Below are 22216 nucleotides of genomic sequence, written 5' to 3'. Positions count from 1 at the left end.
TTTTGGAGGGATGACAATGCACCAGCTAAAAAACTACAGATCCCAACTTCCCTTGCGACTAAGTGTGGCTAAATGACTAAACTTCACGTGACTCCAAGAAGATAACTTCAAGAGAAGGAGCTCAAATTAGAGATAAAACCTTTACGCTTTTTCTCCATTTCTTCTTCCTGATGTTTGGTCTGGAAATGTAATGGCTGGAGCTGCCGCAGCCATTTTGGACTACAAGGTGATGTGAAGGATGGAAAACATGTACATCTGAGCTGAAAGACAGAAGGCACCTAGGTCTTTGATGATAGCTCACCATTAGCACCAGACTACCTCCATAATTTCTTACATGAGAAAATAATATCTCAGCCACCAGTCATTTTACTCATAGCAGAACCTAATCCTAATTGATATACTCATTGTGCCTGCTGTACCACTTATTTCACTGTATGTTTAAGTTTCCTTCACTTGTTACTCTTCCTCTTCCTATATCCTGTTGTGTTTCTAAACGATCACCATCCAATAGAATTTTCAGCAATAATGGAAATAATTCCTATTCCTACTGTCTAGTAAGGTTGTCATTAACCACTTGAGGTTATTGAGTAGCTGAAATGTGCTGAATGTGACTGAAGAACTTGATTTTTCATCTCAATTTAATTTAAATGTAAATATCCAGGCTAGTGCTACACTGTTTTCTAGAACCTCTGTAATCCTACCTCTCCACCCTGTCCTCTCAATTTTAGCAATCTCATTTACCTGCATGGCTTTACCTATCATCCTAAAGTGTATTTCAAGGCTTGACTTCTTATTGAATTTCCAGGCCTATGTTTTCAGTGACAGTCCAGATAGCAGGCACCTCAACTCGCTCTTCCTTTCCCTTCAAAACCTGTTTCTACTAACTCCTTTAATTTCCTAGTTGCCTAGATTCAAAGTTACCCAGTCATCTTTGACATCTTCCTTATATATACATGATGCCTTATCCTATCGACTGCCAATTACACATATTCTATAACCCCAACAACTTTCACATCCATCTTCTCCCTTGTAATCTCAACCCTTTGTTCACCCTCTTACCCCTCTTATGTAAATTAGATTACTATTGTGTTTTAATTTTTCTCTCTTTGTACTCTTTTGATTTTAATTCATTCCACAAGTTATTACTAATCTTCCTTAAATACAGTCTGATGTCACTCACTCAAAGCGTCAGTAGTCAATCCTGCTGAATTACCTATTCAAGAACACCTGAAATATCATTTTCTGCTTTCTGATGAAAAAGGTTATGTAACATTTCTGCTATGTGTTCAATTACAGTCACAATATAACATTAGTCTTTTTGCCAAGACTTGTGTTTCCTTTGAATTTCTTTGGTCTTTACAATTTCAAACCTTATTAGAAATATGCTTTGTTTCATTTTACTGCTAATTCTTTTTGAAAACATTAAAAATGAACTTGGTATACACTGCTCTGTCTGAAATTCAATGTCAACCAAAACACGGTTTCAGCCTACTTGATCTTCCACTGCTTTATATACACCCTACCCTACACACAGTCTAACTGTATTATTCATTGTTCCCAAATAGAGCCTGTCCTTCTCTGCCTCTATGCATGTTGACCACTACATTTGGAAGAAAATCCCCAATCTCTTAGTATGTACTTTGACATATTTTATAAATCCCACTCATCCTTCACGCCCTAAAAAAAAAAAAAAAAGCCCAGTCTTGTACTGATTTTCATAATTTTTACTACTCATCTGCTGGCATTTCTTTCCTATTTTAATTAAAACTTTTTAAGTGTGAAAGAATGTATACATAGATCTTAAAAGTCATACTCCAATGTGATGAAGTTATTGATGTTTATCTTCTCCCTATTTTCCAAATTTTCTACAACCCCTGTATTATCTTTATAATTAGAAAGAAAAAATGCTGGAGCAAATGTTAGCAGGGAACATCAGCAGATTTTTATGGGAAATGGACTTTAAGTCTTAGCTAATGGACTTGAAGGATTCTTGGTCCACTGATAAGACCATTCCCACTGTGAGGACAGATGGACAAATGCATCAGGATAAACATAACGTTCACCTAACTAATGCTCTTTATTGTAGATTCTTGCTCCTTGAGCAATCTCCTGGTTATTATTTGCCTAGAGAGAGAGAAAATATGATGGACACAAACAGGAACATTCTGTCTCTATGCTATTTCTCATTGAAGTTTATTCATTTAGCAACATAATGGTTTTTTTTTATTTTCATTTTTTTTACTTTTTGAGACGGAGTTTCGCTCTTTTGCCCAGGCTGGAGTGCAGTGGCGCAATCTCCACTCACTGCAACCTCTGCCTTCAGGTTTCAAGCAATTCTCCTGCCTCAGACTCCCAAGTAGCTGGGATTATAGGCAACTGCAACTGGCTAATTTTTGTATTTTTAGTAGAGACGGGGTTTCACCATGTTGGCCAGGTTGGTCTACAACATGTTTTAAAAATTATACCTCATACATTACATTTGTTGGACTCTGCTTTACACTCAGTTGATCTGTATATTTGAATTCTCATCTTCTATTCAGCTGCTTCTTAAGGCAAGGCTATATTATTATACTGTCTCTCCCCTGCAGGGCCCAGCCCAACGACTCAAACACAAAACATGTTCAGTAAGTACCTGATAAACAGGCATTTATGTAAGGCATCATATAAAGGACCACAGTACTTTGAAGCTGGACAGGGCCTGTATAATCACATATTAAAAAGTATTCTTATTGTACACACAGGAAAAAAACCGTTAATACAAGAAGAGAACAACTGTCTTAAAGTTAGCAGGCCTGTAGCAGAAGTAAATCTAAGGCCCAAGCCAGTCATCAAAAATTTAAAAATGGCATAGCGTAACATTTTTAAAAAGACAAAAATCACCAAAATACAAATCACCAAAATACAATGGGTAGCAAAATATATAAATGACATATGTGAAAATTGATCAAATGGTTAAAAAAGGAAGAGATACACATAGTTAAGCCTTCAGAGGGATTTCTGGTTTCAGCTTCCAGCTTCTATCAAGCAGAGGTCAATACTTCCACCTTTAAAACAATAAAAAGCTCAACTGAAATCAGTGACTTTTCTTGGACCCATTAGAGAACTGAGGTCACAGAGTGAACTATCACCCCAAAATCCACAAAGACAAATAAAGAGAATCACAGCCCAAATCTGCTTAAATGGAACAGAAGTCACTAGAGCCATAAACTGGTAAGGATATTTAAATAGCAATTTTGACAAACTGCTGCAAGCTGAGTATGGACTAGCTTGGAAGTAAGAAATTCAGTCTTGGGAGAGGTCCCTACACTTCTGTGCATTTTGCCTGCAGGAAGCCCACCAGGTTTTCACAATAAAAACCAAGAAAAATCCTTTGTGGCTCTAGAAAAGATGAGATGTGTAAGAATTGTGAGGTATTGCCAGAGTGTTCTTCACAATTAAGGCCTACTCTCTAGGGAAAAAGATTTTACCAGAGTCTTCTCTGAACTGGGGGAAGGACATACATTCCCCCGACTCCAGCCCCTTGTAGCCCTCCTGTCTCACCTATGGGGGTAAAAAGGCTAACAAACACTTGTGACAGGCACAGGCCCAGAGATATAGGCCCACTAAAATACCGAGATTTAATCAAAAGATTATAGAACCTTCTCCTTGATACCTTACCATCACACCAATAGGGCTCCAGTATAGTAACAATGGATTACAACTAAACAAACACCAAGCAGGATAAATGCAGACCCTAAGGAGGAGCTCTTAGGGAAGCCTAAAGACAATGCGGGAGACAACAAGAACACTGGAGGAATCTGAAGCCTCTGATACCTACAGCTATAGCAAACATGAAAACAACTCTAGTTAGATTAATTCCTAGATTAGCATAAAACCTTACATGAAAGGCCTGTTTACCTCAGTTCCTATTATCCAGTACATCAAGCCCAGCTTTTAAATGTATTATTTCATTTATTTCTAAAAATTATCATTCTTATTTCTACATGAAGAAACTGAGTCATAGAGATTAAATTACTTGCTCAGTGACGCACAGGAAGTAGCGGAGCTGAATTTATACAAAGACAGTTGACTCCAAAACCTACTCTTAATAAATAATGTCTCTCTACTAACAAAAGTGAGTCAATGGTCTATTCATATGGATTAATTCTGAATATGGTTTCTGTTAGATTCACATTAAAATTCACTAATTTAAATTCACTAGTGATGCTATCATATATTCTGTGGGCTAAAGTTCTACTTTACCTAAAATATTCATATACCAATGATTAAACTGCAAATACATATTCAGGTTAAAAAAAAAAGTTGTTAAAAAGAATGTTCAAAAGACTTGAATAAACATTTCTCCAAAGAAGATATTCAAATGACCAATAAGCACATGAAAAAAATGCTCAATATCATGAATTAGGAAAATGCAAATCAAAACTACAGTGACATACCACTTCATCCTCATTAGCATGGCTACTATTGAAAAAATCAGAAAATAGTAAGTGTTGGTAAGAACATGGGAAATCAGAACACTTGTGCACTGTTAGCAATGTAAAATGATACAGTCACTGTGGAAAACAGTATGGTGGTTCCTCAAAAAATTAAAAATAGAATTGCCGTAAGATCCAGCAGTTCTACTTCTGGGTATATACCAAAAATAACTGAAACCAGGATTTCAGAGTAAAGTATTTGCACACCCATGTTCATAGCAACATTATTCACAATAGCCAAAATGTTGAAACAACCCAAGTATCCATGAATGAATGAATAAATGGATATGCAAAATGTGATATATACATACAATAGGATATTATTCACCTTAAAAAGGAAGCTCTCTCCTCCTCAGCGCTGCCTACAGAGGTGGCAGCCATCAGACCCCTTGTGAAGCCCAAGATCATGAAAAAGAGAACCAAGAAGTTCATCTGGCACCAGTCTGACCAATGTGTCAAAATTAAGTGTAACTGGCGGAAACCCAGAGGTATTGACAACAGGGTTCATAGAAGGTTCAAGGGCCAGATCTTGATGCCCAACATTAGTTATGGGAGCAACAAAAAAACAAAGGACATGCTGCCCAGTGGCTTCCAGAAGTTCCTGGTCCACAACGTCAAGGAGCTGTAAGTGCTGCTGATGTGCAACAAATCTTACTGTGCTGAGAATGCTCACAACGTTTCCTCCAAGAACTGCAAAGCCATCATGGAAAGAGCCACCCAGCTAGCCATCAGAGTCACCAACCCCAATGCGAGGCTGCACAGCTAAGAAAATGAGTAGACAGCCCATGTGCATGTTTTGTGTTTAAATAAAACTATAAAAACTGCCCAAAAAAAGGAGGAAATTCTGCAATATGTTACAACCTAGATATATTAGTTTGTTCTTATGCTGCTATGAAGAAATACCTGCAACTGGGTAATTTATAAAGAAAAGGTTTAATTGACTCACAGTTCCGCATGGCTGGGGAGGCCTCCTGAAACTTACAATCATGGCGGAAGGCACCTTTTCACAGGGCAGCAGGAGAGAGAATGAGTGCAAGCAGGGGAAATGCCAGATGCGTACAAAACCATCAGATCTCACGAGACTCACTTATTATTATGACAGCAGCATGGGGGAACCACCCCAATGATTCAAGTACCTCCACCTGGTCCCACCCTTGACACATGGGGATTATAAGGATTACAATTCAAGGTGAGATTTGGGTGGGCACACAGAGCCAAACCATATCACTGGATGAACCTTGAGGTTCATTATGCTAAGTGAAATAAACCAGTCACCAAAAGACAAATACTGTATGATTCCACTTATATGAGATAGAATAGTCAAAATCACAGCAACAAAGTAGAATAGTGGTTGCTGGAAGCTGGGGAAGGATTATTATTTAATGAGTATCATTTCGGTTTTACAAGATAAAAAAAGCTATAGATGGTGGTAATAGCTGAACAACATTATGACTATATTTAATAACACTGAATTGTACACTTAAAAATGGGTAAGATGGTAAATTTTGTTATATGTATTTTACTTCAATTAAAAAATTGAAAAAAAGGGTGTTATGTGCCCACGAGATATATGCAATAAAATTATACTATTATTATACTTCTTAAAAATTCAAATTGAAATAGGTTAAATATTTATAATGTATAACACTGTAAAACAATGTATAAGAGCAAAAGGCACTACAACTGTCCCTTGGTATATGCCGGGGACTGGTTCCAGGACCCCAACCTATACCAGAATCCACACATATTCATGTCTCAGTCATCCCTGCAGAACCCATGTATATAAAGAGCTGACCCTCCGTATGAGTTTTGCATCCTGTGAATCCACATTTGGTTTAAAAGAATCCACGTATAAGTGGACCCATGCAGTTCAAACCCGTGTTGTTCAAGGGTCAGTTGTATTTCAGTATTTTCTGTTTATTTAGCAATGATTTACATTTAGCAATAAATGATTATGTAAAGCTACTACCTTTATCCAATTTTCTAACTCTTGATAACTTTTCTTGTGATTTCCTTTTTAGTTCTTGGACTGGAATACAAGCCAACGCTTTCTCCTGAAGAGCAGGATTTTCATAGACCAGCACATGCTGAATGTTGGACTGAAGAACTCCTAGAATGGCTGAATCAGGAGTAACCTAATAAGAAAAAAAATACTGAAATTAACTTTTCACTATATGTTACAAAAATAATATATAATAAAAGAGCACTGTGGTTTTATGATTTTATAGGTAGAAGGGAATGTATGGATTCACTTAAATATAATAATAATACCCACGACCTTCATAACATTAGTATTAGGATACAGCCACATTTGTGTCAGATCCTAAGATCTATCTATTTTTTTCCCTTTGTATATACTATTAAGGATATATTTAAACAAGGATATGCAGAATTCTTGAATACAAGCATGGATCAATACAGCGCTCTGATCTAAGGAGCTAATGGCCCCTTCCACTTTAAATCCCTGTAACGTACAGCAGTAGCAAAAGAGGTGTGCTTTTAAATCAGGAATTTTGAGAAATTCCTGAAAGAGAAAAGGCAAATATGAAAGGACTTAAGGAAGAAACCTCCAGAGAGGGTGGTGATGAAAAGTAAAAAAAGTTTCCAAAACAATCCCAAGGGCAGAGAAGCCAGAGGATCTACAGAATAGGAAGTGTCCTCAGAGCAAGCATTAGGGAGAGTGGTTGAACTCTGGAGGAACAGCTAATTATTTTGGCTTCTCCCTCCTTATCACCTCATCAACAAAAAGGTCTGCCTCTGAGCAGTGAGCGTGCATGCTTAGAGTCACAAAAGGAAAGGGGAGTAACCAAGCTCAGAACTGCTGTCACTGGCACATCCCATTGTGCGGTATGTACTGCCCTTCTCCACAGCTGTCAGAAGCAAATGCAGTATTCACAGACAAGCTGGCAGGACCTCTCAAACACATATGGATCCACAACAACTGTGGGGGAGATGCATGAGAATCAGTATCAGAAGAACTAATCCTGTAGCAATGACAGAAATACAGAAGAAACTTTAAAAAGTTTCAATAGTATACTATATTCAGAGAAAGACTCAACTATGGATCTTGGATAGAAAAATTTTATTTATTTATTTATTTATTTATTTATTTATTTACTTATTTATTATTTTTTGAGACGGAGTCTCACTCTGTTGCCCAGGCTGGAGTGCAGTGGTGCCATCCTGGCTCGCTGCAACCTCTGCCTCCTGGGTTCAAGTGATTCTCCTGCCTCAGTCTCCCGAGTAGCTGGGAGTACAGGTGCCCGCCACCACGCCCGGCTAATTTTTGTATTTTTAGTAGAGACTGGGTTTCACCATACTGGCCAGGCTGGTCTCAAACTCCTGACCTTGTGATCTGCCTGCCTTGGCCTGCCAAAGTGCTGGGATTACAGGCGTGAGCCACTGCGCCCGGCTGGATATAAAAAATTTAAACATTAAAATAAAGAAGAAGCCAGGCACTTTGGGAGGCCAAGGTGGAAGGATTACTTGAGTTGGGAGTTCTAGGCCAACCTGGGTCAAAAAAAAAAAAAAAATTAGGTAGCCAGGTATAGTGTTGTGTGCCTATAGTCCCAGCTACTCAGGAGGCTAAGGTGGGAAGATCGCTTGAGCCCAGGAGGTCAAGGCTGCAGTGAGCTGTGATTGCCCTACTGCACTCCAGCCTGGGCAATGTAGTCTCAAAAATAAATTAATAAGTAATATAAAATAAATTAACGATACAAAATAAAGAAGAAAGCATAGATGGTGTCAAACGGTAGAATAAACACGGCTAAAGAGTGATCAGTTAATTAGTAACCAAAGACATTTTCTGAGAAGGAGGCATAAAAAGAACAAATAGACATTGAGGATAAATCCAAAACTTCTCACATCCAGTTAATGGAAATTCCAGAAAAACAGTAAAAACAATGGAAGAAGGCAACTGCTCAAAAAAATAACAGAAATAAATTTCTTATAGCTGAAGAGCTAGTATGTATGGAAAACAAAACAAAAACAAATGCTAAGCATATAATGATGACATTTTATGATAGCAAGGCTAAAAACAAAATCCTAAAAGTCTTCAAGTAAGAAGAAACATTACATGTAAAGAAAAAATTATTTGATGTCAGATATTTCATTGGAAACAATGAAGCAAATTTTTTGAAAATCTGAGGGAAAATGATTAGGAATGCAGAATTCATTCCCAGTCAAACTAATCATGTACAGGGGCAAAATAAATACATTTTCTGATATGTGACAATACAGAAATTATATCACTCTCAAATCCTATCTAAAAGAATTATGAGGAAAGTTATTATAGCCAAAAAATAAATATAGCCTACATTAATTTTTAAAAATAAATACATACTAGGGAGTAGGATCTAAAATAAAAGTACTGGTACAAGTTTTGATTGGTATAGATAATCACAGTTGGAAAGCAAAATCTCAATTTTTTCATAAGAAAAGTAGCAAGGAAGGGAGCAGAACAGAGGTTCTTCTCTTATGGTAAGATGTTGGTAGAAAAATATAAAATTAAAAATTTGCATTACAGATTTCAGGTCAATAATTAAAAGATTAAAAAGATTATATCTAATTCCTAACTCTTACAGGAATAAACCTATTATAGAAAAAAACTTGATCTAAACAAAACAGGGAGAAAAGAAAAAAAAAGCAAGAATATAGACAACACAAAATAAGATATCAGAAGTAAGTTTAAACATATTAGCAATTAGAATAAATGTAAATGGGTTAAATGTGCATAGTGCAAAGTAGAGACAGGTCGATAACAACAACAAAAAAAATTACCAAATACTTACATGTCAGGCACTGTATTAAGCACTGGAATAGGTGCACAAGACAGACATAATCAATTTAAGGTCTATGGGGAAAAGGTATTAAACAAATAATGACAGACCCACCACAGTAACTGAAAAATATTTGTGTGTGAATGTGTTAGATACTGGAAAAAAAATGGAGACCAAAATAGATATAGTATGGGCATTACCCTCACACAGCAAGTAGTCTATGGATACAAAAACAAGCAAATACTGATAAACAATGTTCATTTACTCAAATATTTATTTATCCTTTATTTGCTAGGTGCTGGGGATATAATGGTTAAAAATTAATCATGCGGATAAATATTATTAAGCAAATATGTAGCATAAAATGAGACTTTACAACAAGGTCCTTGAACCTGAACTTCCTTGAAGAAATGATATTTGTGGCAGAATAGGAAGGATGAGAAAACGCTAGTGAAGAGGGAAGGAAAAGACCATTCCTGTCAGAAAACAGCACAAAGGTAGCTGGGGATCGCTTAGCATATTTTGAAGGATCAGAGAGATCAGTGTTGAGTACCAAGAGAAACAAGGGGAAAGCAGTGGAGAGATAAAGATCATTCTGGTCGCTTTTCATTGCAATGGTAAGCCATTACAGAGATGAAAGTAAGAAGAGTAGAACAATCTGATCTGTTTTCAGAATATCACTTGAGCCGCTATGTAGAGAAAGCAGGTATCAGAAGACCCCATGGGGGACTACTGCAGAACTCCAAAAGAGCTGGTGGCTTAAATTAGGGTAGTTTTACAACTGGTAGGAAAAAAAAAGTGAATGGACATGAAAAGAACTTAGGAAGTAAAATCAATAAGTTTTGGTGACTGTACTATGAAGTCAAGAGTATTTGGAAAAGGAAAAAAACACATTAGAGATGATTCATGGCTTTTTTGTTTGTTTGTCTGTTTTTGGATATGAGCAACTGGGTCAGCACTTGAACCACTTGCAGCAGGAGAAAAACCATGAAATGACCAACTCAGTTAAAGAATATCAATAGGCTCTCTCTCTGGATGACAAGTGTCTGGATAACATGGAGTGAGGCAAGATGGCACCTCCCAAGAATGCTCCAAGGGATGCCTTGGTGATGGCACAGATCCTGAAGGATATGGGAATCACAGACTACAAACCAAAGGTTATAAATCAAATTTTGGAATTTGCTTTCCGAAATGTGACAATTCTGCATGACGCAAAAATTTATTCAAGCCATGCTAAGAAACCTAATGTTGATGCAGATGATAGATACTGCTTAACAGCTCCAAACTATAGGTTGAAGTCCTTAATTAAAAAGGGACCTAACCAAGGGAGACTAGTTTCACGATTAACTGTTGGTGCTGTTAGCAAACCTACCACTCCTATCACAGCGACCCCACAAACAGTGTCTGTCCCGAATAAAGTTTCAACTCCAATGTCAGTGACAAGCCAAAGATTTAATAGTGCAGATTCCACCTTCTCAGTCCACACCTGTCAAAGCAGTTCCCGCAACAACTGCAGTTCAAAATGTTCCAACTAATCCCACAATGATTGGGCCCCAAAATATTCTTATTACCACCAACATGGTTTTGTCATAGAACACAGTCAATGAAGCAAACCCACTGAAGAGAAAAACATGAAGATGATGAATACAATGATACTACGTAAGGAATTATAGTCTAGTCTAGATGCATTTCAAAAGGAAAGCTGGTTTTGAGCCCAATATACTGAACTAGAATATTCTAGATCTTCTCATTTTACCTTAAAAGACTGAAATGTAGCTGCAGCATTTTTCCTATTAGCTAAAACTGTTAGATCGCTTTAGTAAACATACAAATGTGTTTTTCATTGGACTTCAATTACCAACAGTTAAGTACTTGTTTCTTAAGTTTCATTAATGTTGAGTCCTAGTATGGTAATTCTGGTTTTGAGACACTTTTCTGCCTTCTATCACTGACAGCAGCACCTAAGTCTCAGGTTCTACAGCCTGGTCAGCAGATTTATCTTTTACAGCATAATTTCTAATCTACATTTAAATACTACTTTATTTTATAAGGTAAAATAGTCACTTTTATTGTCACTAGCTTTTTCATTTTTACCAAATCTCTCAATTTGGTAAAATTTTCCAAAAATGTTTTTGGAAAGGGTAGATTTAGAGGAGAGATTCTAAACCCATTTTGAATGTATTTGTTTCTTGGCCTTCTTTAATTCCCCAACTGAACTCCCTTTCTAAATCCCATCCATTTTCTGCACCTACCCCATAGGCTTGTTTCTGTCTCTCCATTGTTCTTAAATGTAAAAGGCCATACCTGGAATTTAAAAAATATAATTCCTGGTAATACAGCTTACTGTCATTTTCATATTTTTAAAACATTCTCTACATGCCTAATGTTTCGTGATTCATTTTAACCCGATGGTTTGCATTTGCTGTTTTTCACTCTACATCAGAACAGTTGGGTTTTACTCTTTAGTTTTTATGCCTGTTGAGCTTTCTGTGCTTTTGACAGGTAGTTTTGGGTCAGTTACAGTTTTAGTCTTACATTCCAAGTTGATAACTCTACCATATTTCACATTTCTAAATTTAACAGAGATGCTGTAGGTTAAAATTTGTTTTGATAAGTAATTACACTGGACCTAGGCAAAACCACTGAAGAACAAGTGTTTTCTTCCTTTTTACCACATACATATATGTTTTGATCACTGCTGCTTGAGTCCTCCTATTGGTAAAATTCAGATCATATTTTTAGCTTGTTGCTGAGGATATCACATATAAGATGGGATCAAACCTGAAAGTAAGACACTAATGGTTCTCCATCCTCTAAAAACAAGGAAAACAAACTAGTGTGATGTGACTTGCATTTATGTGCACTCTGCACTGGTTTCCCGATAATACTGTAATATTGCTGAACACTTTCCCCGTTTTCCTCTTACACACATCTTAAAGTCATATTGGGAAAGACGGCAAAGCTTTTGAGAATATAAACAGACCTGTTTTGTTTTTCTTAAGTTCAACATATATTTGCAGAATTTTGTAAAATAAATGTTCATATCATAATTTAGAATTTATAGCCAAGGATTCTCAAAACAGAAGTTTCATCTTAGGATAGTGCTTGATATATCTAAGAAAAAGTTCAGTAACAGAGAAGAAATGTCTCAAATGTCTCATCAGTTTTAGAGTTTTTTGATATTAGGGAAAGGTAATAGAAAAACAGGTAAAATGTATAAAAACAGACCTGATCAACATCATAGGAGATATCTGCTATATAGCATGGGATATCATTACTTGAATGTTCTCAGGGAGGCAGCAAGTCAAAAGGCCTAGGTTCTAGTCCCAGCTTTATCATTTACCAGCTGTGTGCCCTTACTTCACCTGTTAGCCTTGCTCTAAATAGTAGTAGGAAAAAAAACACCTATCCTGCCTACCTCACAGGGCTGTTGTAAGGGTTTGACTGGTATACGTGGAAGTTCTTTCAAACTTGTAAAATGCTATATGACTATAAGGAAATATTAATGTATTTGTTCCAAGGTTATTAATAAAATTTGAGCTTAAAAGAAAAAAGACTACCAAATGGTAAAAACCAACTGAAAAAAGTCAAATTTGGCAACATGGAAATCACTGATTGTAGTAAGAATACAGTCTAACAATAGCATTAATAAGGAAAACAATTTGCAAGAGACTGAGTTATACAAGTGATGTGCAACAGTGGGCTGGCTAAGCTGTACCAAAGGAGCTGTACGAGATGGTCCACAGGGATGTGGAAAGTATGAGAATTTCTATTTCTATTTTGTCCGACAAGTAAAACAATTAAGTTATAATAATATTTACTATCTGGATTAACAGTGCCTCCCTCACAGACTGCAGAAGCTACCCTGATGTAAGAGAAAAAATGTCATAAAGTCAAAGGGTTAACAGTGGCACCCGCACTCCTACTTCTGCAGCTGTCATGTGACAAAGTTGTGCAGTTCAAATGTGCTGGATTAAGTGGAATTACGGATTATATCATTTTAACTAAATTAACCCCCAATCTAGCTTAAAAAGATTACAAAGAACTCTAGGCCCCGAGGCTAATAATAATAACAAAAGCACACATTAACAAGGAGAAAATGACAGGGCAACCACATCATCTGCTTTTTTAGCATAAGCACTTCAACAGCTACATTTTAGTGCAAAAAAGAAAATCACTAACAATCTAATGAGATCTAACAAAGCCCCTTAAATTCAAAATTATCAAGACTATTTGAAATATGGATTTGTTTACATTCATTAGATAATATAGTATTAACAAATTTTTTGGTGGGGCGTGGTGGCTTATGGCTATAACCCTAGCACTTTGGGCAGCTGAGGGAGGCGGACTGCTTGAGACCAGCAGTTCCAGACCACCCTGAGCAACATGGCAAGACCCCCATCTCTACAAAAAATAAAGAAAAATTAGCTGGGCTTGGGGTATACACCTGTAGTCCCAGCTACTTGGAAGGCTGAGGTGGGAGGATCATTTGAGCCCAGGAGGTCAAAGCTGCAGTGAGCTGTGATCATGCCACTGCGTTCCAGCCTGAGCGACAAAGCGAGACCCTGTCTCAAAATAAATAAATAAATTTTTTTGAATTAAACATATTATTTAATATTTAGATCCTCTTTACATTGTTTTATAATATGTACAGTATATTGCCATAGTAGTACATGTATATAACATATAAACAAATGAACACAAATGTATTGACAATATGTGCTCAAAAATATTTTACTGATAGGGCATATAATTAAAGTATAGAGACCCACTAGAAAAGTATGTAAGAAATAAAGATGCAATAATGAGTACTGGGAAGAGGAAGCAAGAAAGACAGGGCATGGAGGACCAGGGATATTTCTATGTCACCTTGTTCCTAAGATAGGAGAGCTTAAAGGTAAAGCTCTTAAACATTAACCTGCTTGTTAAAAAATGTAGATTCCAAACTTCACTCTTCTTCCATTTTGATTCAGCCAGCCTGGAATTATGTTCAGAAATTTGCATGTGATGCCAGTGGAACAATCTCAAACGAAAACTGGCCTAAAACAAGGTTTACATACCACTAGGAAGATTCCCCAAGAAAAGAACAGGTACAAGATGGGGCACTGTCCATGTGAGATTCCATGGTGAACAGAGTAGAAGGGATATAGGGAGAGAGGAGCAACTGGCCTTTATTAAGAGCAGACACATTGCCTCCATTACAGAAGAGATTGTGCAACAGCTGACAGAAGAAATGTAGAGTTGGTGATGACAAGTCCAGGGAATTCGTCATGGAAACAAATATGCTCCTTTACTAGGATTAGTATAGAAACAGGAAAAAAAAAAAAAAAAAAAAGGAATGTCTCCATTTTTATTTGAAAGAATTCATATTAAAATGAAGCACTTATAGTGTCTCATTTTTCTTAAATGCAGACTTTCATTTACCAAGAAGGTAAGAATTCATCCGGAGTATTTCTATTTTCAATTTAATTATTTTCAATCTGAAAATTATCTGATTCACTGTAGTTTTAATGGCACTCAAAATATTTTAAACAATAAAGTTTATTTTCTTGCCTTATTTCTTTACATATTCATTGGCACAACTCTGAAAAAACTAAGTCATAAAAATAGAAGGTTGCTGATTACATGGCGATTACAGCAGCTGGGTAACCATGTACTAATGCTACAGAAGGCAGCAGTTAATTGAGACACTAAAGTTACTTGGAGTATAAATGGAAGTTTGAAATGTGAAATCTGCTGGTTTTAGATCAAAGAGTTTTTATCTTCACTAATCATACTTCCAATTATTTTGATTTCTGATATGAGACATATTTAAGACTTTTCATAAGAAAAAAAGTACAATGTGTATAATTTTATCAAATCATGGGAATTAATAAGTGGAAGTTAGATTAGCAAATTCACTTCTTTAGTTAAAACACACACACACACACACACACACACACAAAACAAATCAAGGCTTGAGCCTACTTGCCCTCTCTTTAATTTTATGCAACCCTTTGAGACCTTAAAATTTAAAACCTGTTTTTAGACATAAAATTTCTGTTATTTTAAATATGTTTTAATCAACTTGTGACTTCAGTAAACTTATTTAAAGAAAAACTTTTCTATTTATAAAGGTAATACATGTTGCTTCAGAAAATACTGAATAGTATAAATAATATGAAAGCACCCATAATTTCATCACTCAGAGTACATTATGGTTAAGATGTCTGTGTATGGCCTTCCAAACCTTTAAAAAAATGAACATATATATACACATATATATGTGTGTGTGTGTGTATGTTTCTAATAAGAAAAATCAAAATATTACACATATACAGACAACATATATTGTTTAATTTTGGAATTCTCAGTTTACCTTTTTTCCATATAATAATGTTCTTCATGTCAAAACAGACCACATCTTCATTTTTAACAGACCCTAAGTACGCTGATATAAGGATACAATGTAATCCCCCATCAAAGGGCATGTAGGTATTAGTTAACTTTTAAGAGTGGTAGGTTCATGAAAAAGAAAGTGGATGTTTAAATCTTATGTTCAAATAGGTTTCTTCTCTTACAAAGCTGGCATATAGGCCGGGCGCAGTGGCTCACGCCTGTAACCCAGCACTTTGGGAGGCCAAGGCGGGCGGATCACCTGAGGTCGGGAGTTCAAGACCAGCCTGACCAACATGGAGAAACCCCGTCTCTACTAAAAATACTAAAAATATTGAATTAAGGTATTGAATTAAGGTATTGATAATAGCTGGGCATGATGGTACATGCCTGTAATCCCAACTATAGGGAGGCTGAGGCAGGAGAATCACTTGAACCCAGGAGGCGGAGGTTGTTGTCAGCCGAGATTACGCCATTGCACTCCAGCCTGGGCAACAAGAGTGAAACTCCGTCTCCGAAAAAAAAAAAAAACTCACACATAGATCTAGACTAAGACTAAGAGGTTGCCTTATTGTTGCTTTATGAGATAAAATTAGTTTTAAAATTAACTAGTTCATTTTATTATTTATCATTATCTGATAATATATGACTTTTATAATTTCAATGAAATAATCACAAATTATGATAACTGGTTTAAATAAACATATACCCATATATAAATTGGTAGTAATTTCTGGAGCAATAAAGAGTTGATGAAAAGTTCCTACCAATTTCATATACATACTCAAAGTAGTCATGTGCTAAATAAAAGCATACATTTAGATTACCTGAGTAAAAAGTACTGACTGTATAATTTAAGCATATTATACTTCAGAATCACATCTTTAACCTAGATAAAGTTGCGAAGCTGGAAACAATGCTTCTAACACGCTGAGGTACCACGTCATTGAAAAATTGTCCTTGCTGTTCTGAATCTGCCTTTGGAAGGCAACAGGTATAAAAATAAAGGATGATCAGAAAGTTACTTCCATTAGGAACACTAAACACTTAGCATGTACAACCAGCAAGTTTGAAAATCAATTAAGTCATTAGGGAAATGCAAATTAAAACCAAAATGAAATACTACTTAACAACCACTAAAATGGGTATACTAAAAAAGACAGTAACAATGGTTGGTGAGGATACTAAGAAACTGGAAGCCTCACATATTTCTGATGAGAAGGTAAAATGGTACAATTTTGGAAAACAGCTTGGTAATTTCTTAAAAACAAATATAAACTTACCATACAACCCAGTGGTTCCACTCCTAGGAATCTACTCAAGAGAAATAAAAACACATGTCTACACAAAAATTTGTATGTGAATGTTCACAGCAGCATTATTCATAATAGGCAAACATGGGAAACAACCCAAATGTCCATCAACTGATGAATGGAAACAATATGTGGCAAATCCTTAAAATGGAATATTATTCAACAATAAAAAGGAACACAATACTGATATATCCTACAATATGAAGAATTTCAAAAATGTTACACAAAGTAAAAGTCAGAAACAAAAGATTATATACTATGTAATTCTATTAACATAAAATGCCCAGAAAAAGTAGCAAGATTAACTTTCTAATAATCACCACCACTATCATCATTTATTCAGCATCAATATATTCCAGTATTTTGTATCTTAAAAGCTTACTGGCAAATGTCAACATCAGTGACTATCATCTTGACTTATACATCAACATTTTACTTGATATAGTTTTAACCAAAAAAACACAAACAAAACAAAACAAAACAAAAAAATAGTTATAAGTTCACTAGGACTTATCTAGTTTATACACAGGTCAAATGCTTTAAAAACTATCTCTCTGGCTCCCTGACTTTGGTACATTTTAATTCTCAGTATCTCCACTCAAAATGGGCAAGGTAGAAGAAAACTGTCAAATTCTGTAGTATAGCAACTAATGATAAAAGCATAATTAACAAAACACTTTTAAGAAATACGTATATTCAAGTGATCCACAAATAACCAAGAGTTGTCAATGAAAAACAAGATTCATTCTAATTTCTCTCAACTTCTTTAAGAAATACAGAAGATATTTTGTCTGAAGGACTAGAGTAGTAAGAATTGATATATACTAGCCTATTAATAGCATACCTCTTTGAGAAAGTTTACTTTCTTCTACACTAGAATGTGTTTTGCCAGTAGAACGACATTCTGTTTTTAGTGTAGTGTTTAGAGGCTTTCTGGTGACTGACAGGATTTTAAACACCTGAAACTATATCTGAATTGTAAGGTTAAGAACTGGAAAAAAAAAAAAAGGGCTGGGTGAGGTGGCTCACGCCTGTAACCCAGCCATTTGGGAGGCCAAGGCGGACAGATCACTTGAGGTCAGGAGTTTGAGACCACCTGGCACACATGGAGAAACCCCGTCTCTACTAAAAATACAAAAAATTAGCCAGGTGTGGTGGCAGGTGCCTGTAATCCCAGCTACTCGGGAGGCGGAGGCTGGAGAATCTGTTGAACGCGGGACGGGGGGGTTGCAGTGAGCCAAGATCGCACCATTGCATTCTAGCCTGGGCAACAAGAACTCCATCTCAAAAAGAGAAAAAAAAAAAGCAAAAATTAGCCAGGAGTGATGGTATGTGCCTGTAGTTCCAGCAACTCAGGAGGCTGAGGCACAAGAATCACTTGAACCTGGGAGGCAGAGGTTGCAGTGAGCCAAGATTGTGCCACTGCACTACAGCCTGGACAGAATGAGACTCTGTCTCCACAAAAAAACAAAAAAACAAACAAACAAAAAAAGAGTTTAAAGAAGATTCAGAAAATGTGAATGGCTTTCCTGAGCCAGAACACTAACAAAATACTACTTAGCCCAGGAAAGAGATATTTTGTAAAAAAAAAAGTTTGCAAACTTTTTGCGCTATGTGCATTTTAAACTGTAATACTGCAATTAAAAAGATAAAGTAGGAAATTCTTATTCTAACACTGTAATTGGAAAACTCCTAAGAAGAGGTGTTAAAAACCAAGAAGGATGTTAAGTGAGCTTCTGTAACTGTACCAACCTTAACTGCAAAACTGATGAAGACCTAAGGTATTCAAAATGGAATGCACATGATCTCAGGGGGCATAAAAATCCATTGAGGTGCTTGTTAGACTTACAGAACTATCACAAGAATTTTTCTGACAGTAAAAACTTAGGAGAAGAATACGTAAAGACCTTGGTCAAAAGGGATTTTTGTAAACAGGATAATTTCCTATCAAATAGAATCATTTCGGCTTATCAAGAATGCCTGTAAGTTTGACTTTAGTTCTTCACAAGTATATATACGGTGTATACCAATAACAAAATTTCACTAATTTGCCAGCATCCACTATCATTAAATTAACGCATTCTTAATTACCTTAAACCTAAAGAAGCTTTTTTATTGAATTAAGGTATTGATAATGGCTGTGTTGTTGGAAATATCCCCACAGTGAATGGCAGCAGGTATAATTTAGATCAGAAGTATTAATGCAGTAGAGGAAATTTGACAATTTTTTAAAGAGCTGAAGAAATTTGGATGTTTTAGAGTTATAAGAACCAAGAATAAAATATGGTGCATAAATTGAGGAATAAATCATGACACATTCCAAAGCTTTTGCTATTTCAACATTTTGAAAGAAACAGTTAAAGAAGGTTTAATTCTAACATTACCGTTGAAGCAGATGGTGGATCTGGTGACTGCCCTTGACGGTTCCTTGTGTGCTGGTTTAACCCACTGGGATTTGAAGACGGTGTTGTAGGAAGCTGGGTACTGGCTGCAGGTTGCTGAGATGACTCTACTTTGTGGCTCTTATTTGAGCCATCCAATCTGCTGCTTCTCTCTATGGCAATCAGGTCACGAATTTTTTGCAGCTGCTCCACTGAAGCTTTTTTAGGAAAGATGAGATGTGTTTCTCCCTGGAATTTATAAAATTAGAAAAAATGTGAACCTTTGCTTTATGCAGTCATTCTTTTGTGCATACACACACATACACACACACACACACACAGACGTATAATGAAACCAATAGTATAGAATGCATGTTTCTAAAATCATACTGTTTTCTTACCATTATTGTTATTTTTAAATACAGTCTAAGGTAAATAATGCCTAAACATAAACCACAAAATTATAAAAAAAATTTATCTCCTTTTGGGCATTTAATCTTTAGCCTATTTAATGTGGTTCAAAGGACCTTCAGGAAAAAATATTTGATCTTCTAGAAATAATAAGTCAGATGGCCTCATAACGGTTGCAAAAATGCATATTCCTATCCTCTCTGCAATAGTATATGATACTACTATTCTCTATGAAATTCCCTATGAAATAATAACGACAGTAGAGATACAGCCACACAAAAGAACCCAGGGTCACATAAAACCAATAAGAAGTTATCTAACAACCTTTGAATCTTGTTAATCTGAGTCTTTAAAGAATAGCTACATGATTAGAAGTCTGTGTATGGGGCCCACTAATTTTTCCAAGGTAACAAAAAGTACACCCTGATAGTCAATCCAAAAGTATGGATGGTTAACAGTAATAGAAAGGTAATCTGAAGAAAACAAAAAAAATTAAAACTATGTCTTTGAGTAACGATTCATTTAAAGAATACCTACAAATATGCTGAGAATGCTTTAAAATAAAATGCTACAACAAATTCTATAATGTAAAACAGTAAATTACAAAACAAGAAAAAAGGTGAAAAGAAATGAAAATTTATTGGATCAAATTTCTGGATACTGAGAACAAACAATGTTAAAACAGTAATTTCTCCAACTGCAAATGAGATAAAAAGTTGCAGCTGGGCATGGTGGCTCACGCCTGTAATCCCAGCACTTTGGGAGGCCCAGATGGGTGAATTACCTGAAGTCAGGGGTTCGAGACCAGCCTGGCCAACATGGCAAAATCCCGTCTCTACCAAAAATACAAAAATGAGCCGGGCATGGTGGCAGGTGCCTGTAATCCTAGCTACTTGGGAGGCTGAGGCAGGAGAATTGCTCGAACCTGGGAGGCAGAGGTTGCAATGAGCTGAGACAACACCACTGCACTCCGGCCTAGGTGACAGAGCGGGCTCAGTCTCAAAAAAAAAAAAAAAAAAAAAAAAAAGTTGCTAGAGCCTGCAGTACACAACCTGCAGATCATGAGCATTTAAATTAAACTCCAAAATCGACAATATTACTGAATTTCCCTGGTGACGGCAGACCTATAGGAATCAACTGAACAAGACATTACTCAATGACATGAAAGTCAATTTCATTTGAATCCTTTTTAAAAAGCTGGAAAAGACCAGCAAGCTCCATGTATGATTCATAATTGCTATAACAAAGATAACTACAATGTATTGTCTTCGTGTGTTCTAGGTACTGTGCTAGGCTTTTTTTTCTCTGAGGCAGGGTCTCCCTCTGTTACCTAAGCTGGAGTGCAGTGGAGTGATCAAAGCTATAACCTCAAACTCCTGGGCTCAAGCGATCTTCCATCCTCAGCCTCCCAGTAGCTAGGACTACAGGTGCATGCCACCACACCTGGATGATTTTTTTATTTTTTGGAGAGACAGGGATCTTTCTCTTTTGGCCAGGCTGATCGCAAACTCCTAACCTCAAATGATCCTCCCACCTCAGCCTCCTAAAGCAAAATGCTAAGCATTTTAAACACATTATCTCAAGTAATACTAACAACTACCCTGAAAAGTAGGTATTAGATTAATACTCACTTTTTTTTTTTTTTTTTTGGTAGATAGTTTTGCTCTTATTGCCCAGTCTGGAGTGCAGTGGTGCGATCTCGGCTAACTGCAACCTCCGCCTCCCGGGCTCAAGCGATTCTCCTGCCTCAGCTTCCCGAGTAGCTGGGATTATAGGCATGCGCCACCACGCCTGGCTAATTTTTGTATTTTTTAGTAGAGACAAGGTTTCACCACATTGGTCAGGCTGGTCTCAAACTCCTGACCTCAGGTGATCTGCCCACCTCAGTCTCCCAAAATGCTGGAATTATAGGCATGAGCCACCGCGCCTGGCCAATACGCATTTATTATATGAAAATACAAAGGCTCGGGGAAGTTAAACAACCTGCTCGAAGCCACAGAATAACTGGCAGAGCAGAGATTCAGACTCCATGACCTTAATCGTTATGCTATAACTGACTCCATCTTCGACTGAAGAGACCAAAACCCACGAGCTTAAACAAATAGTTGAAGGGAATAAGCAGACAACATTTGTACAATTGTAACGATTAGACGACTGCCAAAAATTGTAACACAATGCTTTTTCAACATTAGAAAGAATCTTCCTACATCTAGGAGGAGGCCTAGGAAGAGAAACCAGACATCTGGTTTAAAACCAAATATAGAGGCATCTGATCTCATACTGTTACTGGAACAGCACTGAGAAAGGCAAATAACTCCATGGACAGAGAAGGAAAAAGAGCATGACAGGTTATTTAGATACAGTCTCAGTCCACAACTCAGAGAGGGCCCCATTAAGACAGAAATGCTGCTCATGCCATGCTCCCTTCCCTTCAATCTCCTTACAACCAGTCCTAAAAGAAGATATAATTATGGTCAAAGTGT

General features: G+C 36.5%; 1 protein-coding gene and 2 pseudogenes across 3 annotated transcripts in view; 2 read left to right on the top strand and 1 right to left on the bottom strand.

The window, feature by feature from the left end:
- The window catches only part of NGLY1 (N-glycanase 1), a 67775-nt gene that overhangs the window by 25977 nt on the left and 19582 nt on the right, over positions 1–22216 (bottom strand). For all 3 annotated transcript variants that reach the window (XM_045387050.3, XM_005545624.5, XM_005545625.4), the window contains exons 3-4: positions 19326–19571; positions 6445–6610 (exon numbers count right to left, since the gene is read on the bottom strand). In XM_045387050.3, the coding sequence (XP_045242985.1) occupies positions 6445–6610; positions 19326–19571 (412 nt within the window). The remainder of the gene's footprint in view (positions 1–6444; positions 6611–19325; positions 19572–22216) is intronic.
- Positions 3767–5253, top strand: LOC107128723 (large ribosomal subunit protein eL32-like; annotated as a pseudogene).
- LOC123571683 (transcription initiation factor TFIID subunit 9B pseudogene) lies at positions 10309–10916 on the top strand (annotated as a pseudogene).

The sequence above is a fragment of the Macaca fascicularis genome, chromosome 2, assembly GCF_037993035.2.
Source record: "Macaca fascicularis isolate 582-1 chromosome 2, T2T-MFA8v1.1".
Lineage (NCBI taxonomy): Eukaryota > Metazoa > Chordata > Mammalia > Primates > Cercopithecidae > Macaca > Macaca fascicularis.
The sequence above is the reverse complement of the archived record's forward strand: the minus strand, read 5'-3'. Positions and strand labels throughout refer to the sequence as shown.